The 10,158-nt window shown below is 43.8% G+C and overlaps 1 protein-coding gene across 2 annotated transcripts; it reads left to right on the top strand.

Annotated features, from left to right (window-relative positions):
- Positions 1-18: 18 nt before the first annotated feature.
- RAD1 (RAD1 checkpoint DNA exonuclease) lies at positions 19-9,852 on the top strand. 2 transcript variants are annotated; one of them, XM_076362266.1, is made up of 6 exons: positions 19-219; positions 2,737-2,845; positions 5,307-5,565; positions 5,911-6,009; positions 6,318-6,497; positions 9,265-9,852. In XM_076362266.1, the coding sequence occupies exons 1-6, from the start codon at positions 25-27 to the stop codon at positions 9,314-9,316; spliced, it is 894 nt and encodes a 297-aa protein (XP_076218381.1). In that variant the 5' UTR covers positions 19-24; the 3' UTR covers positions 9,317-9,852. The 2 variants fall into 2 exon arrangements, with proteins under 2 accessions (XP_076218381.1, XP_076218382.1); XM_076362267.1 differs by lacking the exon at positions 9,265-9,852 and adding an exon at positions 7,362-8,173.
- Positions 9,853-10,158: the final 306 nt, after the last annotated feature.

Here is a 10,158-nt window from a genome sequence, read left to right as displayed (position 1 = left end):
TGTGAGCGCGGCGGGGCGGCCGCCATGCCGCTCTCCGCGCAGCCGCCCGCCAACGGCGAGCCGTACGTGCTGGCCGCCAGCCTGGACAACGCCCGCCACCTCTCCAGCCTCCTCCGGGCCGTCCACTTCCAGGACCACGCCACCTGCTTCGCCACGGCCAACGGCCTCAGGGTGACGGTGGAGGACGCCAAATGCATCCAGGCCAACGCCTTCATCCAGGTGGGGGCTGCGCCCCCCCCCCCGCCGCCCGGGCCCCGGGCCCGGCTGCTGCTGGCGGGGCAGCCCCTCCCCGGCGTTAGCGGTGAGGAGGGGCTGGTAGCGCCGTTAGCGGCCTTAGAAGGGCCCCGGTTAGGTGGTAGGGGCGGCGTCCAGCAAGTTTACCCGCGGAGAAGGGGGTAAAGGCAGAGCTGTGCGAGCTGACGTGAAGGAATTGCTGTGATGAGACTGCGGTCGTTTATGAGGTGTCCGTGCTATTGAAAGGCCGAGCTCAGCGCCTGGTTTGTTCATGCGTGCCTGCTCGTGTGATGAGCTTGCACCCTTGTTTAATGTGTTGGCACCTGCTAAGCCCACTGCTCCGTCTGACCATACCGTTCTTAGGTGCATGAGCAAGTTCATAAAGTACCTATCTGTCTTTAAGTATTTTTATTATGTTTCATCCCAAAGCCAAAAAGGTGAATTTAAGTCAACCCTGAAAGAGAGTACGAATTCACAGACGCTCATCTACAGCGTATCAGCTGGGCTAAGCTGAGAGCTTCCGACCACAGGGCAGGAGTGTGTGCTTCATCACAAGACTGGGGCGGTGGTCTGCCCCTTTCCCTCTCTGAGTCCGCCTGTGCTGAACTTTGTCCAGAACGGGTGCTTGAGAGGTTACGCATAGACAGAGGGTCTCAGCTACACTGAACTGTCCATATAGGCAGCTTTAAATAGCAATCTAAATTATTTATTCTTAACTTGCATTTAATATAAGATCAAAAGCAGCCTTGGTCACTTTTCTGCTACCTCTTCCATAGCTGTGACTGCTGGCTTTCCTTCATTTTAATTTTTTAAGGTGCACTTTTACTTTTTTCTTCTTTTAACAATGGTTTACTTTCTGAGTGGTTGGTTTGTTTGTTTGTTTGTTTGTTTTTATTTAATGCATATCCAACTTGTAAATGCTTTGTTCATAAGAACAGGCGTTGTGCTGGTTCCTGTTTTTGAAAGCATGTATGACACTGGGGATGTAAATGGAAGGGGCGAGGAATATTTTATGGTAGTAACTCGAACCCAACTTTACCTTTCTTCTGTCCTTTAGAGTCTGAGTCTTTGCTGTCTGCGAAACTGCAGCCTGAGCTGTGTATGAAAGAGGAGAAACCCGAGTTTCCCTGTTCCTGCATCTCCCCTTGCTTTCTCCTGCTCCTTGCTGCACAGTCCTTCTTTACACTAGTGCTGTATTTGTTTGGTTAGCTTTCTGCTATTTGAGTGAGTTAAGCTGGCTCATGGAGTGGCCGGCATGTGCTAGTGGCAGTTAAGCAGTGGGTTAAGCAGAGGTTCCTTTGAGAGTGTTGAGCTGTTAAGTATAGAATAGAAAGTTCCAGTTGGAAGGGACCTACAACAATCATCTCGTCCAACCGCCTGACCACTTCAGGGCTGACCAAAAGTTAAAGCATGTTGTTAAGGGCATTGTCCAAATACCTTTTAAACACTGACAGCCTTGGGGCATCGACCACCTCTCTAGGAAGCCTGTTCCAGTGTTTGACCACCCTCTCGGTAAAGAAATGCTTCCAAATGTCCAGTCTAAACCTCCCCTGGGTACCAGGGAGAAGAGCTCAGCACCTCCCTCTGCACATCCCCTCCTCAGGAAGCTGTAGAGAGCAATGAGGTCACCCCTCAGCCTCCTTTTCTCCAAACTAGAGAAGCCCACAGTCCTCAGCCGCTCCTCACAGGACATGCCTTCCAGCCCTTTCACCAGCTTTGTTGCCCTCCTCTGGAGGCATTCAAGGACCTTCACATCCTTCTTAAATTGTGGGGCCCAGAACTGCACACAGCACTCAAGGTGAGGCCGCACCAACGCTGAATACAGCGGGACAATCGCCTCTTTTGACCGGCTGGTTATGCTGCGCTTGATGCGCCCCAGGATGCAGTTTGCCCTCTTGGCTGCCAATAAAAATACGTAACTGCTTTTTCAAAAGCAGCTCACATCACCCTGCTTTATTTCTGAGATACTCTGTTCCTGCAGTTACCACAAAGCAGCTAGTGCCCAGTGGCAAACGGGAGGTAGCCTGGAGTAGTTTACCCTCATCAGACTAGTCAAAGGCATGTTTCTGTGTGCTGAACTCACTATTCTGTTCTGTTCTTACATATTTTTATTATTTGAAATTTTTATTCATGCTCCAAGTGAAGAAAAGTAAGTAAGTATTGTTTCTGGAGAAGGGTGGCACTTAACATGTATAGTTCCCTGAATGTTTCCAGCCAGAAGTAGGCAGCTTTAGGCTTTAACATTTGTAGCTTGTTTTTAAACTATAAAAGACAAGTGTTTAGGTTTTCGTGCTACTTTGTTTCACCTGTGACCTGATTTTATTTTACTAGTTTTGAGGATGAAGACCCATTTTTCTTTAATCAATGTCATGTTACATGTAGAAATCACTTTGTATTGCACTGATCTCTGAAAGTGAAAGCGCTGAATTTAAGGAAGTAAGTGTAAACTATAAAATAATTGCAGAAACTCACCTCTCTTCATCTCTTTCCTTTCTCTTATAGGCAGAAATTTTTCAGGAGTTTGCTGTTCAGGAGGAATCGGTGACGTTCCGGATCAATTTGTCTGTTCTTCTTGACTGCTTGACCATTTTTGGTACCAGTTCTTTGCCAGGTATGGTGCATATTTACCTTGACAGGGTATGTGTATCACGTGTAATCACATAGTGAAACCTGTACATAGCTATGGGGAGATTTCCAATCTTGGCCTAACTTCTGACTTCCTCACCTTAAGTCCTTCTGAGCATGGCAGCTGTTAAGCAGGATCCATCCTGTTTACTTAAGCTAATACAAGTGTGTGCTGTGATAACAGTCGATGGGGAGAAGAAAGGAGCTGATGGATGTGAGCCTAACCAGTGTGTCAGGGGCCGCTGCAGCAGGAGAGGCTAAAAGAGGCTGATTCAGTTTGGAAGATGGAATAAAGGTATATGTCTGTGTGAGGCTATTGGGGAAACTGAGAAACAGAGGAGTCTTCCTGTGAAGGTAATGTTTCCTGGATCTGTGTAAGGCACAAAAGAACCACTTGTTTTGGGAGAGAACCCTTTTGTGGCATGAGGTCCAATGAACAGCCCCAGCTTGTACCCTTGCTCTGGTTTGGGGCTGAAGATCTCAAATAGTTTCTGTAATCTTGATAAGAAAACGTGTCAAGTAACTTGTTCAGGCATCTCTGGCAAGTTGTGTGAAGTTTAGGCTGGAGTTCTGACTCTGAGGCCAGTGCTGTACCCTAGGACTCACACATGCCATGGCTGCCTTTCCTGTCGATCTGTTTTCAGTCCAGGGCCCAGACCATCCACATCACACAAACACTAATTTGTTCCCCAGTGCCCTTCACTTAAGGGGAAAACCTGGGCACAGCTGGCAGAATAGTTCCTCTGCAGCCCATTCAGGGTAGTCAGTAGGGATGCAGAGAGCCCCAAGATTCCGTCTACTAGGGATGGTGCTTCACACTGTCACATGCTTTTAAGTGGCCAGCAGGGCAGGCTGCACATACCCTCAACATCAGGCAAAAGACTACTGCTTGGGCAAGCTGGGGCAGCCTCTTATCAGAGCTGTCACTTTGAGCTGGAAAAGCACGAAAGCTATCAGTACATCTGTCCTGGTTTTGGCTGGGATAGAGTGAATTTTATTCCTAGTAGCTGGTACAGTGCTGTGTTTTGGATTTAGGATGAGAATAATGTTGATAACACACCGATGTTTCAGTTGTTGCTAAGTCGTGCTTACACTAGTCAAGGACTTTCCAGCTTCCCATGCTCTACCGACTGAGAAGGCTGGGGGTTCACAAGAAGCTGGGAGGGGGCAGAGCCAGGACAGCTGACCCAAACTGGCCAAAGGGACATTCCATACCATGTGACGTCATGCTCAGTACATGAACTGGGGAAAGCTGGCCGGGGGGGCCGCTGCTCGGGGACTGGCTGGGCATCGGTCGGCGGGTGGTGAGCAATTGCATTGTGCATCACTTGCTTTGTGTATTCTTTTATTATTACTGTTATTATTACTATTTTATTTCAATTATTAAGCTGTTCTTATCTCAACCCATGAGTTTTCTCACCTTTACTCTTCTGATTCTCTCCCCCATCCCACTGGGGAGGGGGGAGTGAGTGAGCAGCTGTGTGGTGCTCAATTGCCAGCTGAGGTCAAACCATGACAACATCTTAAGGCCACAGGGGATCCACACTGGGCTTACAAGGGATTCACGCTGACTAATTGCTGTGAACTGTAGCAGAAATCAGCACACTGAGAGACAGTATAGCCATTGCTTGGAATTTGTCTTGCTAACAAAAAATTTTGTATCAGCTCAATAATAAATGTGATCTCTTTTCCAATATTTCTGTGGCTTGTGCAACCCTAGAACATCCAGCTACCTCAGAAACATTAACAAGCATATGCGTGAATTAAGAAGTGTTCTGGTGCAGATTTACTGGGCTAGAAGAAGTCCACAGGGGTTCCAGGTAGCACCATCAGCTCACTGTGCTCCTGCTCCCAGTGCAGTAGCTGTTACCTGGCACCTTCTGTTCCTTCCCTTCTTCAGGCTGTACCTGCATCTGTTTGTGAGTATTATCTCCAGCTTGCAGATAAGGTACTGAGGAATGATACTTACCTAAGGTCTCATAAGAAATCTGTGGCTGGATCGGGTAGCACTTCAGGTGCTGTAAGAGCACTTTAGACCTGTTTTTGTATTGTTACTGGTTGCACAAGTAACACGAGTAGTAAAGAAAGACAATGTGAGTCAGAGAAAGCCTCAGGACCACGGAGGATTTTCCAATTCTGCTAAACTATTTGTAGCATATCCAGCTTCATTGTCACAGCTGGTGTTACCCATTTGGTGCATGACACGAGTTGGATTTGAACTGGTGTCTACATACAAATAATTTCATTTTGCTGCATAACCGTTAGCACTTCATAGGGTGTCTAGGAGGCTGCACTAAGCATGCTACATTAATGTATTGGAGGATGGACCAAACATGCTGAATCAAATTGATCTGTGCCCCTTATGCCAGTAAAATGTGAATTTTCTAAAGTGATCAGATGTGCTAGCTAGCTTTCTGAAGAATGTGTATTTCATTCTCTTTTTTCAGGAACATCAACGGCCCTTAGGATGTGTTACCGTGGTTATGGTTATCCCTTGATGCTGTTCTTGGAAGAAGGAGGAGTAGTGACAGTGTGCAAAATTAACACTCAAGAACCTGATGAGTTGTTAGACTTTGATTTCTGCAGTACAAAGGTTGTTAATAAAATTATCCTGCAGTCGGAGGGGCTACGAGAAGCATTTGCCGAACTGGATATGACCAGTGAAGTTCTGCAGATTACCATGTCTCCAGATAAACCCTACTTCAGGTACTGGAAACTACGCTTTTAACTCAAATGTTCATGCTTGGCCTTCGTTGGTAAGGACTGGAAGTTTTTAGTGTGAAGCGGGGGGAGCTATTTTAGAATATTGCTTTATTTCAAGAAGAATTGTAATGAGTATAGCAAATCACAATATGTAATCTAATTAAAAATAGTAATGAATATATTGACAACCTGGTAAATGTGACACTGATGCGGACAGTTTAGCATTTTTAATAAAACAAACAATAGTGTTTTGTGAAACAACCAGTGAGATATGCAAGACGACTGATTCTGATGAGTTTTTAGAGAGCTGTGATCAGGTATTTTGAGATGGTGCCTTTTCTCTTCCAGGTTATCCACTTTTGGAAATGCAGGAAGTGCGCATCTGGACTACCCTAAGGACTCTGATTTGATGGAAGCATTCCACTGTAACCAGACCCAGACAAACAGGTTAGGAAGTCTGTGATCGGTGCCCTCTGTGGCAGGTCATGCGTTCTCGCTGGAAAGTTTTAAAAACTGTTTTTGCATTACTGTACCATTTATTTCACTAGTACAGGGGAAAAAAAAATACTTCCCATCTGATAAAAGTCTGTGTCTGTGATCAAAAGCTAAGCGATAACAATGTCTGTCTGACGTTGTTAGCAGGAAAAGATCAAATTAGCACGTTGCTAGTTATTCTGTGGCTTTACTTGGGAGTAATGTTTCCGCTCCTCTCTGTACACTGTATTTTTTTCAGATGACTTTTTTTTCCCCTGCAGGTACAAGATTTCTTTGCTTAAACCATCTACAAAGGCACTGGCTTTATCTTGTAAAGTGTCCATTCGAACAGATGCTCAAGGATTTCTTTCACTGCAGTATATGATTAGGAATGAAGATGGACAGATCTGTTTTGTGGAATACTACTGTTGCCCTGATGAGGATATTACTGAAGCAGAACTGTAGGTGTATGTTTTGGCGTCTGTTATAGATTTATGGGTATATAAAATATGTATTTTTTTATAAAACTGAATGAAAGCTGTAGATATTGATAGACTTGATATTGTCATTTTTTTTTTAACTTTGGAATTAGAAATACGAAGACTTCCTTTTTATTCCCTTGCAAACATTTCTTAGCCTTGACTCAAAAAACTGAAGCTGAAAAAGCAAAAAGGGGAGTTGATCTCCTGTAGCCACTGATTCCAGCACAGATGTTAAAGTGGTGTTCGTGTAATATGTTGCTGCTTTTCACAGTGTTCTCCAAGAATTTTTATTTATGTTTTGTTACTTGCCTTTGGCTTGTTCTAAGCCATTACACAAGGGAAAATCTGCATACTAGCTGTATGCTAGCCAGCTAACTTTCAGTGACTTAAAAATAAAACCAAACTTGTCTAGAAAGAGGATGACATTTTCAAACTGATTTCTTAGTAGCAGCAGGTGGTTTCTTTCTGGCAAATGCTGACATGTTTTGCTGGTGAAGCCACTAGGCTCCTCCTCATCTTGATTAATTCTTAATATAACTCAATTCCTTGGAATTTCATCTGATACCAATTTACCCTTTTGTCTGCAGTACTGGTGTTGAATTGGTAAATTAAGATAGAAGCCAGGATTTACTTACTCATTACTCATAACTGTTCTGGCAACATTGCTGTTTTGCATCTAGTAATTTATTACACATCCGCAAGAATGCTGCTGCTGAAATGTTTCTGTATGTACATGTCCCCTTCCTGCCCTGCTGCTTTCCACTAATGCTGTTAAGAATCATAAGAAGAGAGAAACGTTTCATATTTGAAATTATTTGTGAAATTCGTTTACCTTCTCCATAGCCTTTTTCAGCAACAGGAGGGACTCCGAAGTTGAAGTAGAGGCTGCCTGTGTCCCATGGAGTGGTGTGTTCATATCACTGCTAAAAATGGGCCTAACCTCTTACTCACTGAAAAGGGAGTGCGGTTTCTGGAGAATTTTCTGCAGTGGCCAGCTTTGCAAAACAGTGAGGTGGGCTGTACTTAGGTCAAAAGTTGCACTTCTCCTTTCACACCTCTCCGTTGCAAATAACCTGCTCAAAACAGGAGGTCCTCTGAACCAGCTGGGCATTGAACCAGGTGCAAGAGACTGAAGTCTTCCTGCCGTGCCGCCATGGGGCGTGATCCAAGAGTCAGCGATCTGCGGGTGGTTTCTGCAGCTTTAGGCTGTAGTCGAGTTGCGTTGTTTGTCAGAAGATGAGGTCCTGCTTTGCACATGTGGAAAACAGTATGTTCATATGTTACCAAGTTGATTGCTCCACAATTCAACAGAATCCAAGTCCTTTGGCTTTATTTTAAGTTTAAAATGCTTTTGTTGACCATTTTTCACCTCTTGCTTATGTCAGTAAGAGTATACTCTCAGAGTACACAGTGTCAGCAGTTCACTTTTGTTGTCTTCTGTGCAGATCATCCATTTATTGCAGTAAATTTTACATTTGAAAAACAATTACAAATCCTTGAACTACAGGACTGATAAAGATACCCAATAATATTCTAAGTTACTCTTACTTACCGTCTTTTTTTTTTTTTCCAAACTTGGAAATTCACCTATACTGAATACTTTTTTGACTTACTGTCTCAATTTCTTCAGTGAATAAAAAACTATTACGGTCTCATTGGGAATTATTAATATGATCCCTGACTACTGAGTGTTAAGAATGATTTACATAATCTCTGGGTGACAGGATAAAAATGAAACAGAACACATCACTTTCTTAATGTGATTTATTTTAGACTATCAAAGCTCCTTGTGTTCAAGGACATTACTGTGGCTTAACATTTGTACTTTTATATAATTGCCTACAGATGTAGTATATTACTTCTTAAAATAGTACTTTTAATGATTTCATGTGTAATCTACCAACAGTGATCATGGAAATAATATCCTAGGAAGTTAGAACACCACAAAATACCAGAAAGTAACTGTTGCATTTCATAAATCACAGCTATTCCAGACATGCACAATTTCTGCAAGGCTTAACGTCTGTACCCCACTGGACCAAGTCAGGGCCTGGACTCACAAAGGTGGGGAGGTGCTTGTGCACCTCGTGCCTCTGTGGATATGGTTCTAGGTGAACAAAAACTCAAAGTCTCGGCTACAGACTCCTTGCAGTAAGGCCAGGAGTGGATTTAGGATCCACCTGTGATGGATTCTATTACGTCTCTGCCTTCAAACACAGTAAAATAAGAAGGGTAAAGAGGAGAATGACTGGAAGGTCGCTGTGCATCTTTTTGACCTGCAAAATTCTGCAAACCTCCACTGTTGGATTAGATTTAATTTCCTACCACAGTTCGCATGAGATCCAAAACTCAGGTGCCTGTATCTTTTGTACGTTTTATCTCCTCTACTTGACACATCTTTTCCCCTTGCAGACAATGGGAAACCTGCAGTGGAAGAAACATTTAGTTCATGTTTTTTTCTTTAGTAGTATCACAGAACGGACTTGTCATGAGTCAGATTTTGCCCACCTGCTTTCTTATAAAATGGTACATGTAAGTACTCGGAATTACTGGTGGTGTAAACTAAAAACAGTCACTGGAGGTGGGAACTGGAACCAGCATTTTCCACCCAGGTTCAATATAGCTGTAGTAGGTGCTCCCTGGCTGCTCTGATTTACTGCGTTTGGGGCTCTGGGCAATCCAGATCCAGAGGCCACAAAACTGACAATTAATTTTCCCTCCGATTATTCTGATTTGTGCATTTCAGAGTAAGAACTGACCTCAAGTCTTCAAGAAGGCACCTCTTTCATTCTACCTGAAAACCACTGCCAACAGGCCTTGGGTCCCACCGGTCTGCTACGATACTGGAAGCCAAAATAATGACTGGCTCCTAGTCCTGACAATCTCTATGCGAACACCGAGGATGCCAGTGGTAGTGTTAACTCTTACCTCCCGACACATTGACAAGTTCTTGTGTCTCTCTGGCTTTCAGATGTTGAGGCCCACCCACAACCATTTGGATCTGTGAAGACTGTTGAGCACAAAATTCCCCCAAAGGAATTGAGTTCTATACCTCTGTTTCAAAGTTGGTCATGAGAAAGAATCAGTTGTTGAATATCTAATTACGTATGGATTTATAAGGAAATGTATTCTTGACTAGATGGGTCTTCAGTGAGGTTAGCAGAGTAGCTAGAAAAGTGGAGATAAGCCACATGCTGTTTTCTGTAGGTGTCTTGTTTTGAACTTCATTTTGTAGCAGCTTGTAAACCCCTAAGAATCCAGCAGGTGGGTCTTGCCAAAATAAATGTGTAGAAATTGTATAAATAACTATAGAAACACTAAAGAGTGCTTTTGCTGATAGAAGACTAACATTAAACTGAACAAATACGGAATTATTTTAAAAATAGAGCTCTACAGAATAGAGGCTTGATGCCTTCCTGTTGAGACAGAAGCTCATTTTTATATGAATCTCTCTTTGAGGGGGGGTGGGACTGCTTAGGTATAAATGGAAGCCGAGGGCCACAACAGGCTGCTTCAGCCTCTTTCTACCCTGCTTCTCTCCTTAGCCAGGCTCTAACAACTAACAGGGTAGTGCATTAGCATTGCTAAATCTCATTGTAAGGGCTCTGCAAGGGAGCGAGTGTTGCAGGGGAATGTAATC

The sequence above is a fragment of the Aptenodytes patagonicus genome, chromosome Z (genome assembly GCF_965638725.1).
Source record: "Aptenodytes patagonicus chromosome Z, bAptPat1.pri.cur, whole genome shotgun sequence".
Taxonomy (NCBI): domain Eukaryota; kingdom Metazoa; phylum Chordata; class Aves; order Sphenisciformes; family Spheniscidae; genus Aptenodytes; species Aptenodytes patagonicus.
The sequence above is the reverse complement of the archived record's forward strand: the minus strand, read 5'-3'. Positions and strand labels throughout refer to the sequence as shown.